The sequence below is a fragment of the Vigna angularis genome, chromosome 1 (genome assembly GCF_016808095.1).
Source record: "Vigna angularis cultivar LongXiaoDou No.4 chromosome 1, ASM1680809v1, whole genome shotgun sequence".
In the NCBI taxonomy this organism is placed as follows: Eukaryota; Viridiplantae; Streptophyta; class Magnoliopsida; order Fabales; family Fabaceae; genus Vigna; species Vigna angularis.
This window is the reverse complement of record NC_068970.1, coordinates 16,736,019-16,754,415: the sequence shown is the minus strand read 5'-3', so window position 1 is coordinate 16,754,415 and position 18,397 is coordinate 16,736,019. Positions and strand designations below refer to the sequence as shown.

Genomic DNA, 18,397 nt, shown 5'->3' with positions numbered 1-18,397 from the left:
AGTTTAACTTGATTTACTATGAGTTTGATTAAATAGGTTGAATTATTCGATTTTAAAAAAGTTGCAACTTCTTAGTTTTATTTATTTTTTTCTTTAATCTACTTTTTTCTAATATGAAAACTGAAACTAAATTTCATATTTCTAAAATAATTAGACAAAAAAGTATTTTATTAATATGCATATAGTGATTACAGTATATGTTAATATATATATATATATATATATATATATATATATAATGTAATATATGTGATCAATGATAATTATAAATATTAATATTATTATATGCATACTAAACACAAATATTAAATGGTAATTTTAAATAACAGCTAAATAAAATATAGAAAGTAGAAGGAGAATTGAAGAGGGAAAAAAGGAAATTTGTGGGTCATGCATATTCTTTTCATCTCATTTTTTGTTAATTGTATTTGACTATTGTTAGACTAAATCAAGGTTTTCTTACAACTTTTTTTTATCATTGGTAAATAGTCCGACTAACTATAGATTGAATTTCAACATTTACTAAAATTTATAATTTTTTTAATCCAATTCAATTTGAATCAGAGAAGGATCAGATTGATTGAAAAGTTTCGTCCCATCCAACCTCTATTTACAAATGGAAAATTAATTATCACATTCTTCTTATAAAAATGTGTGTTTTAATATAATTAATTATATGGTTGAAATTAGTCTAAAACTTATCCTAGTTCACTATCAAATTCTAAAAGTAATGAATCATGTCTAACCTTAAAATAAACAGGGCCAATTAAGAACCTTAAACGTCAAACAATAACTACTGATAATTGACCACACGAGGGAATAATGCTTGGTCATAACATTCATTAATTATTTAAATTTGGCGTTTATTTTCATTAGGTTAGACGTTACTAATAGTTGAATTTTATAATCTTGTTCTGGATAATGTTCTATATTTGATTTTAATAGATGGAAATAATATATATATATATATATATATATATATATATATATATATATATATATATATATATATATATATGATATAAAATGATATCTATACCTATATTTTTAAACAAAGTTAAAGGTTTCAATCCCTTTTTATGTATTTTTAGAGTTTCTCTCTTAATGGAAAACAAACACAATAAATAAGGATTTATTTTACTTTGTTGAAAAGTAAAAAAAAAAATCAAACGATTTTTGAACTATAAAATTGAAAGTATAAAAACAATTGAGTAATTTATCATTTTAAAAACAAGAGTTTTTTGATATATTACCCAATACTCATAAGTTTCCACTTAACAGTTTATTAGAGGCGGAAATACTTTAGTAAAAGACTAGCTATTAATAAATATTTTAACAGCAATAAAAATACCAATATTCTAATGAATTACTTAAAATATATCTATACATTTGAAGGCAAAAAGGAGAAAATAAAGATATAACAAAAATCAAAGAAAAATAAGAAAATAAATTATGTGGTGCTAAATATGATATCGACTTGCCGTATATTTCAGTCCAAAAGAAATTCTTTGCATTTATTGGTAGCTGCCATTTCATATATATGCATTGTATTTTGATTTTGATTTGGTATAAGTGTAATTATTTTAATTTTAGTCAAATTTTACTTATAACAAAAAATAACCACCTAATATTTTAATACATATTTATTTTCTTAAATGTTCGGAAAAAAAATTAAACAATTATGCTCTTTATTAACAATTAGTTGAATGGTTAATTAAGTAAGTAAAATATGAGAAATTCTAAATTTCTTTTTTTTTAAATAATTTTTTTTATCTTAGTTTAAGTATGTAAGAGTTTTGACTGTCATAAGATTTAATTAGTAATTTGTAATATTATAACATAAGATTAAGCAATCAATTTATATTTTTTACATCATCTAAGATATTAAATCAGCTTTTTTCTCTCTTAAAGATTCAATTACAGAGTAATGAGTTTGTTGATTATTTATTCTTATCATTTCAGTGCAAAAAATTAAAAAGAAAATAATATGTGGATGTCTGGAGTGCATGTATTATTACATCAAACAACTAGAGAAAAGAGAAAATAAAAACTATTATAAAGTTATAACCAACAGCTTCATATGATAAGAGACTGATGCATATCCAATAAGAACCTCCAAGTCATTTATACATTGATGAATAATTTGTAAGTATTATTTATTAGATTCTTTGAGTTCTGTAGTCTGAAATATTATCTCAGTAAAATCTTAAAACTCACATCCCGAATTCTTTCAATAAAAAATGTTATATATATATATTATTTTTGTTCTCATTGGTTATTAATATATATATATATATATATATATATATATATATATATATATATTAGTGTGACAATTATTGTACATAAAGTATTCATATAATTTATGAAATAAAGTGAGTGTATTTTATATATTTTTTTATAAAGTTATAGACGATGACACGTGGGATATCCCCACTTCTGTACTCTGAAATCTGGACCGTTGAAGCGACCTTTGCTTCTCCTATTTATTGGATACACCGAACCTCTCTGCATCATCTGAAAATTTCATTCTTCTTCTAAAAGCCTTCACTCATATTAACACCTTCCTCTGCTTCACCTCTCTCACCTGCATTCCTTAGCAGGTTGAGAATTTAGCACAACTTTCTCTGTAACTTTATCACTTTCACATCACCAATGGCCTGCTTAGAACTCTCCAAAGAGGTATCTATATATGTATATATATACATATAAATATATATATATATATATATATATATATATATATATATATATATGTACTTAATCATATGCATACTCAACAAACTTCAAATTCTTCCTTATATATCAGCTTACCCTTTTCCCTTCTTTTTTTCTATATATACTCCCTTGATATGCAGCTAACTGCATGCATGCATTCTCTACCGTGCGTTTCATGATTTTGTTAACATATCTATGGAAAATGTGTCATTTCTTTTAAATGTTGAAATCAATCTGCAGGTAAAGTTCAAAGATGGCACAGAAGAGTTAACTCTTGATGGAAGTGTTGACTGGCATGGTCGTCCTGCAATCAGAGCCAAATCTGGGAGATGGGTTGCTGGAACCATAGTGCTCTGTAAGTTCCAAGTATAAATATATCAGGACAATTCATTTTTCATTACGTTTCATGGTTTTTTCTTTTTGTTACATGGTTCTGTAATGCATCAAATGATTTAAATCTTATGAATGAACAAAAGTGTTATTGATTTGAGCTTATTACAACATCATGAATTGTGTGAGAGAGAGAGAAAGATACGTGAAGTGTAGTATCTGTGATAGATACGTGAAGTGTAGTGGCAGCTGATGATAGGGGTGACTCGTGGCACAAGTTGGAGCCGTAGAAGTTTGAAGAACCTTGTCCAGCTAGCATAAAATTTGATGAATAAATGTGTGTATTTTAGATAGCTTATCAGTGAAAGAACTTTAGAATTTGGCTTTAGGACGGTTCAGAAACAAACAAGGCTTTTCTTCGTCATCTTATATCAGTGTCATCAGTAGAAAACGACACATCTTAAATGCAGGAACCTCGTGCTCCATTCAATTTACAAAAATCAAAGGTTTTAAATTCCTGGCTGAAAATTCTACTCCACCTCACTATATATCTTGTTGGATTAGTGATACTCTTTCTTGATCCAGTTGCCTGAGAGAGAGGTTCTAAATACTGATGAAAGAACACAATAATTGAAAAAGGAGAGGGAGAGTGAAGAAATTAGCATGCATTTTAAGGGAATACGTTCCTGACACGTTACCAGTTTTAGGATCTTGCATGACGTGGGTCGTTGCCACGTGTCCTTAACAATGGATGTGTGACCATGAACCAACCAATGTGTGTAAGCAATGTTAACTATACATTAGGTGTATACAGACTTAATTCATTGACAAATATATTATCATCATACTTTTTAATATATTTCTTTTACTCACTATAAGGTTCTCTTTCTCATTCAATAAGTTCTTCTTTTACTTTTATAACTTTAATAATTTTAACACGTAATGGTCTGAATTAAAAAGAGTGTTAGAAGATGTGTTAACATTACTTCCTATAAGAGAACTTGCTGGTATGTTTATATTTTTTTTTAATTAATTTTTGCTTATTATATTTTAATTAATATCGTTTCAAGTATTTTGAATTAATTTTGATATTTACACTTGAATGATAATTAATAGTACAGCAGGTAGAAAGTATAATATTTGATATTATCAATATAAATATTTTATGATAACAATACTTCACTTATTGATTTTTTAGCAATTATTTTTTAGATGATTGATATAGATAGTACAACAGTAAGAGGGAAGAATAATTGATCAATGCTCGGTGACTTGTTCAGAAGTTTGTTCCAAATATAACATAAGCACACCATTAAAGGTGAAGGGAAATTGGTAGGTCAGAAGCAGCCAAGTAATATTGGAATTGTAAAGTTAGTTCTGAGACTTTTTCGTGTGTGCAGAGAAGTGAGCAAATAAGTAACGTGCATGTACATATACAGAATTATGTGATTGTTTTTTAGATGCAAAAGTACACACATGCTGAGATAATATATCTTTTGCTTTTTTGTTTTTGTTTTTATAGGGATGGTATAGTAAGGAATCCAACAAAAACGAATTTTAATTAATTTACAAATATTTAGTTGAGAACAGAAAAGATACTTCATAATAAATAAATAATTTCAATTTTAAACTATACAGAATATACCCTTTTATGAATATTATTTTTTGTTTTGGTTGGCTTTAGATAATTCCTGATTCTTCAATCATGCAAATTGAGATTTTTGTTTGTGTGTGGAATGCAAGAAAGAGAAGTCACCATCCTACTACTAGTGAAATATGAGTCGCAATCAGAAATACATTTTTTTCGAAGAGGATCGACCAATCAGTCTTCAATAAATTTTATCAGTACAATATATTTTTCTTCTAAAATTAAAATTTTAGAAAACAAATGGCAAAATCACAAAACCAAAACACTTGATGTAGCCAAGTTTTTTTATACACTTCTCTCATTACAGAATTAATGCCAGACTGTATAATTTAATTAACAATACTAGAAAAAAAGGATTTACTTAAAGCAGAAAATTCGAAGTGTTATTTCTGTGTGTGAAACCATTATCATTACATGACTAAAAGCGTGTGCTTTCCAAAAGCAAAACCTGGAATACCTAAAATTATATTATTAAGTATCATGTGTGCATATTTATTTTGGTGGCTCATAATGCTTGTTAGTGGGAATGCACCATTCACAGTGAACTATGGACCTGTCATTCTTATTATTATAATCGGTCTTCGGTATATTGTCAAGTGACATGATCCAACACTCTTTGCAAGTTATGGTAACCCTGATTGATTTATCCATGCATGTTAACACATCTATATTTCTCCCCTCTGCACATACCTTTATACCACGTTAGATAGATATGAGTTAAACAATTAACTGAGAATAAAATTTGCATGTTTCTTAGCTGAATTTGAAACAATTTGAAAGTATATCTGCAAAATACGTAATTAAAGACTAATAGAACTACTGGGATAACGCAAACTACTTACATCTTTAGTCTACTTAAGCAAGGATGCATGTGAGTGTGTATTCAAATATCACTATTTACAATACTAATGAACACTATTTTGACACTGTTTATTTTCTTGATGGTATCAATCAGTGAACCAAGGTCTGGCAACCTTAGCATTCTTTGGAGTAGGAGTGAACCTAGTGTTATTCCTGACAAGAGTGATGGGGCAGAACAATGCTGATGCTGCAAACAGTGTTAGCAAGTGGACTGGCACAGTATACATCTTCTCTCTTGTGGGTGCCTTCCTAAGTGACTCTTACTGGGGAAGATACAAAACTTGTGCCGTCTTTCAGGTCATTTTTGTGATAGTAAGTAATATCCTCTTGATTTCATTTCATTTCCTTATTCTCCCTCTTTAATTTCAAGATAATGCATTCCTCGGGTAATTAACTAATATTCTGGTTTGAAATAACAGGGCTTGGTGTCCTTGTCCCTTTCATCGTACCTCTCCTTGATTAGGCCGAAAGGTTGTGGAAATGAAACTATTTCATGTGGGAAACATTCAAGCTTGGAGATGGGGATGTTCTACCTCTCGATATATCTCATTGCTTTGGGGAATGGAGGGTATCAGCCAAATATTGCCACATTTGGAGCTGACCAGTTTGACGAGGAGCACTCAAAGGAGGGTTATTCAAAGGTTGCCTTCTTTAGCTACTTCTACTTGGCTTTGAACCTTGGTTCACTCTTCTCAAACACAATTCTAGGATACTTTGAAGATGAAGGATTGTGGGCACTTGGGTTCTGGGCGTCTGCGGGTTCTGCTTTTGCTGCCCTTGTTTTATTTCTTCTTGGGACCCCAAGATATAGACACTTCAAACCCAGTGGCAATCCTCTTTCAAGGTTCGGCCAAGTCCTTGTTGCTGCATTAAGGAAATGGGGAGCTCATACGACATCAAATGAAGAGGATCTATATGTCATGGATGAAAATGAATCTCCCACTAATGGCAACCGAAAGATTCTTCACACCGACGGATTCAAGTAAGTATTAGAAGCTATTTCCAGATGAAACCACATATTTAAATACTTCTGAATATAATTCATGTTAATACCTTTTGCTTATAGACCAGATGTTGCATGGAATGCTTTTACTGTATTGATGTCATCAATTAATCATTTTGCTTAGACCATGGCACAACTTAAAAATAAACACCAAACACTTTCTGAATAATTGGTGTCATTCTTCTTCTACCAAGCTATAAAAATTTGATCAATTTGACATTTGTCATCTGCTTTGCAGGTTTCTGGACAGAGCAGCATTTATATCTACCAGAGATCTAGAAGACCAAAAAAGAGGCCTTTATAACCCCTGGCGTCTCTGTCCTATAACTCAAGTTGAAGAAGTGAAGTGTATACTAAGACTTCTTCCAATTTGGCTCTGCACCATAATCTACTCAGTGGTTTTCACACAAATGGCTTCTCTTTTTGTAGAACAAGGAGCTGCCATGAAAACTACAATTTCCCATTTTAGAATACCACCTGCAAGCATGTCTAGCTTTGACATCCTCAGCGTAGCTATCTTCATTTTCTTCTACCGTAGAGTGATTGATCCACTAGTGGGACGACTTAAAAAGACAAGTTCCAAGGGTCTTACTGAGCTTCAGAGAATGGGAATTGGGCTTGTTATAGCTGTAATGGCAATGGTTTCAGCTGGAATAGTTGAATGCTACAGGCTTAAATATGCAAAATCAGGATGCCCCCACTGCAGTGGGACAAGCTCTCTAAGCATCTTTTGGCAAATTCCTCAATATGCACTTATCGGAGCTTCTGAAGTTTTTATGTATGTAGGCCAGCTAGAGTTCTTCAATGCTCAAACACCAGATGGTTTAAAAAGCTTTGGAAGTGCCCTTTGCATGACGTCCATCTCTCTTGGGAACTATGTAAGTAGCTTAATTGTTAGTATCGTTATGAAGATCTCCACCGAGGATCACATGCCAGGGTGGATCCCTGGAAACTTAAACAGAGGTCACCTAGATAGGTTTTACTTCCTCTTAGCTGCCTTGACATCAATAGACTTGATCGTTTATATTGTATGTGCAAAGTGGTTCAAGAGTATACAGCTGGAAGGGAAATACGAAGAGCATGATATGCCTGGTAGCTATAAAGTATAATTTGCGATGAACAACCAACAAAGGCTACGATAACAGCATATATAAATAAGAGAAAGAAGGGATCAACTAGTCAAATTAACTTGAGCTATAGTTGCTCTCGGAAGAAAAAGTGGCTGGCTTCGGTTAGAGAAGCCCTTTTACCCGAGTCTCTTATAACTAGTCATTGTTTTCGTTTCAGCTAACGGTTTGTTTGGTTTGAGAAAACCTTTTTGTTTTCATATTTGTTTATGCAAATAATTACTTAGATGTTACCTTCTCTCCATTTGTATCCTTGCTTTCAAAATTTTGTATGGCAACCAGCTCTTGTACAAAATTTTGAAATCTAAATAAAGTGGAAATAAGGTATCATTTTTGTAAATATTTATGAAACTGAACATGAAAACAATAATCTTTTCACAAACCAAACAAAGTCCTATATTTTCAGTTTATGTTTTTTATGCAGGTTGTGTAAAACTAGAGTTTTTGAAGAGACAATGACAGTTTCAGGGTCACTCTAAGTCTCCTTTCTTTGAGTCTTTGTAAGTTCCATTGTTAACACTGAATATATCATTTTAATTTCCAGGGTTGAAATATTATTCTTCTATTACCAGCTATTTACAGATCCTACCTACTGTATGTCTCTCCTCCCAGCACTAAGACATGTTTTTAGCATTCATGCTTAAAGGTGGAACAGGACAAACGTTGCAATCATGGGCAATCCCGTAAGTAAAAAACGAAGGGATTTCTTATACATCCTAATTTAGATGAGTGACTGCATGGCATAGACAGAATAACTTATAAACAATCATTCCTATTAAAAAAATCAAGAGTCTGGTGTAAAGATATAGGAGAGAGTCATTACATGTAATCTTTCACTTTAATATGTAAAAATATTGTTTCTAGATTTAGATACATAATCATCTGGTCATGAAGACACAAACTTTACCATCGTCTCATGACTCACTCTCAAACAAAAGTATATGACTCCTTGAATACATCTAAACCAACCAACGACATATATTGCATGCTGCAACTTACAAACATTTTGTGGAATACCTAAAATCAAATTAACGGTAGAAGTATCTACCACAAAAACGATAATTCGATAATAGAGAGAAATCACAAACAAAACAAGTAGAAGATATACAAAGAAGAACAAGAAAGAATCGCACAAAAATAATAAGATTCAATAGAAGCAATATCGAACTTCAATCTACACCCAAGATAAAATCCACTATGAACAGATATCACAATTTGAAGTTTCTCTCTCAGATAACTCTTGCTCTACTTGAACCATAACTCTCAATTAATAGTAATTTATGATATGTGTTGTTATATATACAACATAACCCATATCTAATTATCATGAAACACGTCTAAACTAATCAAGAAGACGTCATTTAGGCGGTTTCTCCGAATAGTACTAATCTCTAGACATTAAGAGACTAAACATTCCACTAAGACTATCCATATTGATACTAGAAGATATACATCTACTAGACAGTCTAATGCAGTTACACAGCTTAGGAACCGCGCCAAAATTGTAACGAAACAATCTTCACAAATCTCCAACTTGGTATAGCATAAATCTTCTCACTAAAAATCACTAGCTACCAGTGAGCCCTTTACAGGCTTAATCAACCATTAGTTTGATCAAATCCAAGCAATGCAAGAACTTTCTTCCTGATAGAAGCTTCGTAATCATATTAGAGGGATTATAATCTGTGATACATTCATCACCTTCACATATCCTCGAGCAATCTCCAATCTTATGAAATGTAGCTTTGTAGCATTGTTGTTATCACAATAGACATTAACAACATGTCTTGCACATTCAGCTCTCTAGATAGACCTTGTAGCCATCACACTTCCTTCACTTGCTTTTGTCATGGTAATGTACTTTGTTTAAGTGGTTGACAAAGTCACTACCTTTTCTAGATTGACCTTCTAGCTTATTGCAGTACCATACATACTAAACACAACCTATGAGAAACTTTTAGGTGTCCAAGCACATAAAGTAGTCCAAGTCAACATAACATTCTACGGGACCATCCCTCGCATATCGTCTAGCTCCATGAAAAACTAAAACTCTTCCAAGCAGTCTCTTCAAATAATGAAAAATCCACCTAAGAGCTTAAGAGTGAGCCTCACTACCATTTAACAAGAACCTACTAACAACACTCTCAACATAAGCTATGTCGGGCATGCAAGATTACCGCATAATCAATAACCAATGATGTTTGCATATGGAATATCATCCATATAACTTTGTTCCTCCATTGTCATAGGAGATACTCATCACTCAACTTATAATGAGAAGCAAGAGGTGTGAAAACAGGTTTCAAGCTTGTCATTCCAAAAGGATTTTTCTAAGGTAGGCTCCTTGAGACACATATAGACGCTTCAAAATGCATCTAATGATCTCAATCCCCATAATCTTCTTAGCAACTCCAAGATCCTTCATATCAAATTTGTTATTTAGCTCAACCTTGCCTTTTCAAACTCATACTTACTATTTCTTGTTATCAAAATGTCATCAACATACAACAATACTATGTAGTGGTCTTCTACTAGAAACTTGAAGTAGACACAAGTATCACACTTGCTCTGTTTAAATTCAATACTTGCAAAGGACTAGCCAAATTGCTTGTTCCATTGCCTTGGGGATTATTTCAAACCATACAAGGATTTGTTTAGTTTATAAACATAATTCTCCTTATTTCTTACCTAAGATCCTTTTGGTTGCTATATGTAGATGATTTCTTCTAAATCAAATGCAGTTTTAACAACTATCTGTTCCAGCTTAAGGGTAAGCTCAACAACCATAGCTAACAACATCTATATGGATTTGTGCTTTACTATAGGAGAGGAAACGTCATTATAATCAACTTCTCTCTAAGTAAAGCCTCTAGCCACTGATCTCACCTTGAATTTTCATTGATTAGTTCTTGGATTACCATCTTTAAGTTTGAAAATTCATTTATAATTGATCAACCTAGAATCAAGATTCACCACTGATTTGTTGTGGAATTGATTAAATCAAATTCTATGCCGAAGCATCTACCACACCAACGACAATTTGACAACAAAGAATCCCGCAAACAAAATAGGTAGAAGATAAATAGGAGAGAACAAGATAGAATCACATACAAAAATAATATGGTTCAATTGAAGTATTAACAAACTTCAACTGCATCTATGATAGAATTTACTATGAACAGATATTACAACTCGAAGTTTCTACCTAAATGAATTCTTGCTCAACTCTCACAATTTTTGTTATCATAGGTGAACAACAACTTTCAATTAACAATAGTCAATGATGTAGGTTTCCTATATATACAACATAACAACCATAACTAACTACCGTGAAATGTATCTAAACTAATGGAGAAGACACATGAATAGTAAATCCTCCTATTGCAATGGAACGTTGGTAAGGTGGCTTCTCCAAAGGGTACTAACCTCAGTAGACACCAAAAGACTAGACTTTCTATTGAGAATATCAACACTGATACTAAAAGGTAAACATCTTCTACTGGATGATATGGTACAATTAGATAATCTAGTTTAGATAATCTAGTACAATTAGATGGTCTAGGAACCTTGTCAAGATTTTACTGAACCAATCTTCACAATCAAAACCAAACATAACCAGCAAATTTAAAAAAATACACTTAAGGGAGCCATGATACCCTAAATAGAAATGGAATGTCATATAGGAAGTTAAGAGATATTAATATATGAAAGTTAAGGAGGCACGCATTCTTTTTGTACATAAGAAAATAAAAGAAAACTAACAGAAGCTAAGCCAAAACTGTGTCCTAGAGCAGAGAAAAGATCATCTGGTGGTTTAAGCCAGGTTTTGAACGTAATTCTGTTTCGGGGTGCCCTTTTTGCCAGTAAATCTAGCCACGTTTACTTCTCTATGATAAATTCCAGCAACATTTGCCAATGTCAACTCAACAACCCCTTTGTCTCCAAAATTAAGGTCACATTGGCATGTACGCTCACATCAGCAATATAAAAAATATTAATCATTTCCATAAAGTCGCTCTCAGAAATTATCTTTTTATAACCAAGATCCTATCCCATACAAAGATCGTGTTTCAGGGCGCAACGTCCGTGCAGAGATCTAGAAAAGTCACACAACCATCTACCAATACGATTTCTGAATCATCCTCCTATACCCTGACAAAGTGAGTGCGATGAAACTTCCATCTGTATTCTGTTTCGAGTACAGATTTGGAGGTGGTATCGAGGCCGGAATCGAGTAGCCTGAAATTTGTTTTAACCCCAAGTTACAAATTTGTTTGGAGGCGCACTAAGTACGGAGTCAAATATTGCGAAATTGAAGTAGTAATAAACCGAAATGTGCAGTGTTTCTATTTCATTCACCTTTTATGTTTCTAGCCAAGTTTTTTCGAAAAATTGAGCGCGATAAATCATGGGAACATAATGAAGTACATGTTATAATAGAGGAATTGAAGACAATGAGAAGAACTTTCTGATTGCAACCATCCTATCAGAAGAGTTATCACCAGAATCTTCCAAACCAAAAGATGGTTGATTTTGAAAAATACACAGATGAATCTATGAGTCAAGGTTTTAACATTGTTTATGAGAAGAAGTTGAGAGAGAGAGAATGGAATTCTCTGATAGCGAAATAAAAGACGAAATTGTAGATTACCTCCAATTCAACGAAAGAATATAACAACCAAAGAATGGAGATAGCTACTAGATTAAGGGGAAGGAAGTGGAAGAGAGAAACAGAGAAGGGTTTCGGAAAACAGGGAAAAGCAATATTTATATGATATTTTAAAATGTTTTCTATTTGTAGAATTTGTCAAAATAAAATATTTATTAGTTAACTAGTAATACTAGTGAAAACCTTTATGTGTATTTTGTTCTTCTTTGTTATAACTACCCAAGAGACGTGCGTTTTGTGTTTTGTTTTTTTTTTACAATAAAAAATAATAAAATAGTTAAAATTAAAAAAATCAAATAAAAAATAATTAAATTTAAACAGCTATCATTATAAAAGTAAAATTAATAAAATAATTATTTAAATTTAAAAAACTTGTATTTAAAAAATAAAGTTGGAAATCAATTTGGACACAAAAACAATCTTCCTTACATATAAGTATAAATAAAATAAAATAATTTTTATTATAATTATTAAAAATAAGCATAAAATAAATAGTTTTTATAATTCTATTATAAATATATTTTTATTAAATATCATTTTTATTTCGATAATTAATTAAATTTTAGAGAAATAAATATAAAATCTAAATTTTAAAATATTTAATATTTAAAAAGGTAAAACTGATAACTAAATGTAGATATTAAAAATATTATGAAAAATAATTTTCTTTATTAATAGACAATTTTGTTTCTTTCTCCTTGTGTGACGAGTAAAAGTTAGTCATAAGTTAGAAGAATCAGTTTTCTAACCTTACATAGTGGGCCAACAAGTATTTTAGCCCAATTTAAAATAAAATAAAAATATAAAAAATATTTTTAAATTCATAAACAAAATAAAATACTTGTTTTTGAAAAGTTAAATCAAATAAATGAAATTAATTGTAATTTTAGATGAAGCCTGATTTGGTATAAATTATACCATACGTATATTTTTTAATAAAATAATATTATTTTCAGCTTCTAAAAAAAATACTAGTATTTTCTAAAAAATTTGGGCCAATCCATTAGTGTAATTCCATTTAGACTACAAGTTTTAAAAGCATGTTTCATATGAGAGATTTTTTAGTTTTTCAAAAATATAAAATTGAAATTACATGGTCTTTGGTTTGTATTTAGTACCCTAAAACATTGTACTCTATAAATATTTTATTCTTCTACTAAATTATTTTAATAGAAAACTGGAAAGCCTAACTTTATCAGTTAATTTTACTTTTTTCGGTTGTAAAAAGTATGATATTAATTTTGTATCGTGTTGAAACATTTTTTTTTTCACTAAACCGATATGATTTTTTTTCGAACACTAAATTCATAATAAAAAATAATAGTTCATAAAAACATAGAAAAATTATATTTATTATAAAAAAATTAAAACAAATGCATAAAGCTAAAACATTAAATTATTTAAGTTATATTCTATTAATAAAAAATACTTATTAATCTAATGAATCATCACAAAAGTATAATTACTCTTTAATTAAAATATTTTAAAATTATTTCCCTAAGTATACGCTAAAACATAAATACATAAATGGTCTATATAAAGTCAACATAAACAAAAGTTTACACTTCAAAACATAAATAATTTATATAAACTCAACAAAAATAAAAGTTTACAAACATAAAAAAAAAAGTTAAAATTATTTATGTATTTAATTCAATTTTTTTCTAAAAATATCATGTGGCTAAATCAGGACAATTTCTAATTGTACACCTTAAACCAATTAGTATATAAAATTTGTCATATAACATTCGTAAATGAAATCACTTTATCCTCTTAATTTGAATATTATAAAATTTCAACATCAATAAATTAGATAAAATATTACTCATGTGCTTATTATATTTATTCTAAACCATACAGATAACTTCCTTAATTTGAAAAATAGCTAAAGACAAAATAACTAATGATAGCAGTCCTAAAAGCATGATTTCCCTCCCTCACACTCATTGGTAAAAAGGTGGTCCTCTAAGGGGTGGACGGACAAGTGTTCCAAATTTTCTCGAATGAGAGAATGACATGCGACTTCTCATAAAGCATAATTATCTTCATTCCTAATGTCATGTGACCACTACTAAAGTTAAATAATGTCCAATGGAAGCACCACACATGATATATACTTTTCACATGATTTAAATGTCTAGCTTAAGCAAAAATCCTATACTAATTAGACCTTATATAAACCTTAAACAAACTTACTTACTTGGCTGAAATACATGACCCAAATAAACCTACACTACTTGATCAAAATACATGGCCTAAAGAAGTCTATACTACTACAAGTTATGTTCTATTATGACTCCAAAGGTGACCCAAAAGGTAAAGTTTATATTATCTTCATGGATGACTTCAACTATTTTTTTAGATGTTTGACCATAGCTATGGGGTATGTCATCAACAAAACTTCAAATTTACTGTGATTTTTCATCATCCAAATCATTTTGATAATTACAGTATTATTGACAACGACTTTAATCACTTTAAACAAAAAGTACAGAGATTTTATAAACTGAACAAAAATTTTAGTTAATTTGTAACTTTGTAATATGTTTTATTTATATAATTTAGATCATTAATCAAAGTTTGGACATATCATCTATATATTATATATCATTTATAGATATTATAATTAAATCATCCTTTTATATTTATACAATATAGAATTATTTTTCAATGACTATTCTTTACAAAAATCATATCAATAATTATTATTTAATTTCAAAAATTAAAGATTAATTCATCACATATCAAAATGATTTGATGATCAATATAGTTTATACATTTGATCAAGCATACTATGTAGAATAGTGGAACGTCACTAAGACAGTCTTCTTAAATATAAAGCTAATGTTATGAAATTGTCATATTGTCATGTCATTCAAAAGAAAGATTTTTTCTATCGAAGTAATACATTCAAAGCTTAATGAGAATGTATTGATTAATAAAGAGTTTTAAGACTGATATTCACACACGCACACACACCCACACACACATATCAAGTTAAATTGTTCATTATAAATTTAAAATACCATTTAAATACTTTTACATTAAGTTATAAAAATAAAATAAAAGATGCTAGATCCATGCATAGATCATGAAAACCTCTTAAACATTTAGAAAAAGAAAAAATATATGATGTGATAATTATAGAGAAATAATTTTAATTACAGAGCTATTTTTTCTCAGTAAAACTATATTATGCAATCTATTTGTCCAACATCACATCACATGTACATTTATAATGGTGATAATGTTACTTAGAACATTTAAAAAGCCAATTTTTTTTTATTTATGTGTTCTTGGGTAATATAAAGTCATTATCATTTAATTGAATACTCTATGTGTCATCTTTATATTAAATGAAATGATATACATGGAAAATAACATATTTGAAGTGACGCGGCGGCCACATATACATGTTAATATCTTATTGTTAAAAGTTTGTAGTATTTGAGTATCTTATTTAGCCATTACAATTATTACATTATAGAATTATATTAAATTAAAAATGTCGTAGATATCTATAAGAATTCTGGTGTAAATTACCTAAATTATAATATTTGAGTAAGTTGTATTTTTAAAATGGTATCCACTTGTATGATGCAAAGAGCGTGACTTTAAGTTATTCTTCATTTGACGTAGATTGATTATTAAATATTTCATGTTATTCAACGTTATTATACCATGGTGGTGCACACATTTGTTTAAATTCTATCCGAAAGTTTGTGTATACATATATAAATGTTCTCTATATGTGAAAAATAAATCTGAAATGAAAATTTAACTATTTAAAATGATAAATATGTTTGTAGTTAATGAATAATTTGATACAAAATTAAATTTTGTAATTATACTTAATTTTAGTATATTTTTCTTTTCAAACTTTAAAAATAAATAAATATAATTTTTTCAATTTAATTATTTTAATTTTTTTACATATTAAACATATTTTCTAATTTATATTGAAATTGAATAAGATGAAACACGTGACATATAAAAGTTTAAAGTAATTAAATTAAAATAATTATATTTATTTAAAATTTGAAAAACAAAATTATTAAAATTTTGATTAAAGATAAATTCTAATTTATTAAAATATAAAAACATATTTAATCATATTTTAAAATATATTATAAATAATATTTTCTTAATATGTGCAAAAATTTTATTAAGATAAAAAATATACAATATTTGATGGATAATATTTAAAAATTAAATTTATTAAAAAAAATCATTAAAATATTTTATTAAATATGATACATGATTAATAAACTTTGAAATATCAACATAATTGACATGCTTAATTTATAGTAATGCTTAACATAATTTTATTTGAAAATATCTATAAAACACTTTCTTATCTAGTTCAAAATACTTTATTATATACTATGTTTTCGTTTAATAATTATATTGTTTATCATTTTCTGCTTTCGCGTTGCGTTTGATTTTAAAGATGTATAAACAAAGATGAAAAAAGAAAAAGATAGATGAATGTTTAAGACATACAAACAAAATAAAGATGAAAAAAAAAAAATAGATGAATGTTGTTTTCTTCAATTTATTCCCTTGGATGTGAGAACAGAGATTTGAGGATGGAAGGGGAGAAGGTGAAGATTTAAGCGTATATAAAGTGATTTTTAAGTCTAATATTATTTTTAAATCTTTTTCCACGTGTCTGTAGAGTGTCATTTGCATGTACTCCATACTTTTTAACCTATTATATAAAATAATAGCTATAATAAAATAATAATATTAATTATTTATCATGTATATTAAATTAAAATGATTTCTGACCAATCAAATTATATTTTAAATTAATTACACCTATTAAATATTTTAAAAAATAAACATCCAGATTTTATTTAAAATTGACTTTAAGTTAATGTATTTTATTTTTTATTAAACATAAACATAAGGATAAAAAAGTATAAGTTTACATTTTTAATTTAATAAAATCTTTTTCTTATCAATTATATATTAATCAAATCATTTATAAACTTTCACAAGTTTTATCTTAAAATCTCTTCATTTTCACATTTAAAACTTTAAATTTAAAACAAGCAAGACAAATTTTATTCTCAAATCCTTTCAATTTTCATCTATTTACTTTTCTTAGATGTTTTCTTCCAACTAAAAAATTGAGGAAGAGTGAGTTAAAGTGATTTGAGGGAATAGAGAAGGAATGTTGGGTTGTTTGTTTAAGGAATATAAATGTTAAAATAAATGAATTTATGATAAAAATTTGTCAAGTTTGTGAATGATTTCATGATGTCATGTATAGAAAAAGTGTTTTAATAAATAAAATTGTCATGGGTAAAACTAATATAAAATAAAATGTAATTGTTATTGTTATTAATATTATTAGTTTAGTCATATTATTACTATCATTATTTTATAATAATAATAATAATTAATTATTATTATTAATGTTACTGTTATTATTATTATTAATTAATTTTCAATAGCGTTTGATGTTATTATTATTTTGTTTTACACATTTAGATTTTGAAAAAAAATCACCTTCTTATATTGAATTTTAATTCAATGTTCTATTAACACAGACCTTTCAATGTTATATATATATATATATATATATGATATGTTCATAGTGGACAAAGACACGAGGATAAGTTTTTGAAAGAAAAATGTTATCATACCACAGTTTATAGTAAAACATTTGAACAAAAACAAAATGAAGTAACCATTGTAATCTCTAGTCATTTCATCAAATACATGCACTACATACTAATATATTTACTCATATTATACATGGATTCTAATGCTAAGGATATTTTTTAAAGAAACACTTGTTTGTCTTCAAGAAAATGTGTATTAAATCTTATAAAGAACTAATATAGGAAATTTAAAGCATTTAACATTTGTGATTCATAATTTAAAGCATTCAACATTTGTGATTCATAACGTTTAAATGTACAATAAATCTTTTGGTTTCTTATCTTAGTTTATCTAACTTAAGTTTTTAGTGATCTCAGGAATCTTTTTTATATATTAAATAATTGTTCGAAATTCACAACTTTAATTTA

General features: G+C 28.5%; 1 protein-coding gene and 1 long non-coding RNA gene across 5 annotated transcripts; one reads left to right on the top strand and one right to left on the bottom strand.

Annotated features, from left to right (window-relative positions):
* Positions 1 to 2,530: 2,530 nt before the first annotated feature.
* LOC108320795 (protein NRT1/ PTR FAMILY 7.3) lies at positions 2,531 to 8,556 on the top strand. Of its 4 annotated transcripts, none has more exons than XR_008246621.1 (6): positions 2,531 to 2,682; positions 2,959 to 3,073; positions 5,652 to 5,869; positions 5,977 to 6,539; positions 6,799 to 8,187; positions 8,300 to 8,556. XR_008246621.1 is itself a non-coding variant. In XM_017552339.2 (5 exons), exons 1-5 carry the CDS (start codon positions 2,656 to 2,658, stop codon positions 7,667 to 7,669), a joined length of 1,794 nt encoding a protein of 597 aa, XP_017407828.1. In that variant the 5' UTR covers positions 2,531 to 2,655; the 3' UTR covers positions 7,670 to 8,258. The 4 variants fall into 4 exon arrangements, 2 of the variants coding, with proteins under 2 accessions (XP_017407828.1, XP_017407838.1); XR_001831414.2 differs by having other exon boundaries at positions 8,260 to 8,556; XM_017552339.2 differs by lacking the exon at positions 8,300 to 8,556 and having other exon boundaries at positions 6,799 to 8,258.
* Positions 8,557 to 11,417: 2,861 nt separating this feature from the next.
* On the bottom strand, positions 11,418 to 12,433 carry LOC128195057 (uncharacterized). Its single transcript, XR_008246623.1, has 2 exons — positions 12,339 to 12,433; positions 11,418 to 11,926 (listed from the first exon to the last, which is right to left on the bottom strand). It is a non-coding gene; the product is annotated as an uncharacterized LOC128195057 (long non-coding RNA).
* Positions 12,434 to 18,397: the final 5,964 nt, after the last annotated feature.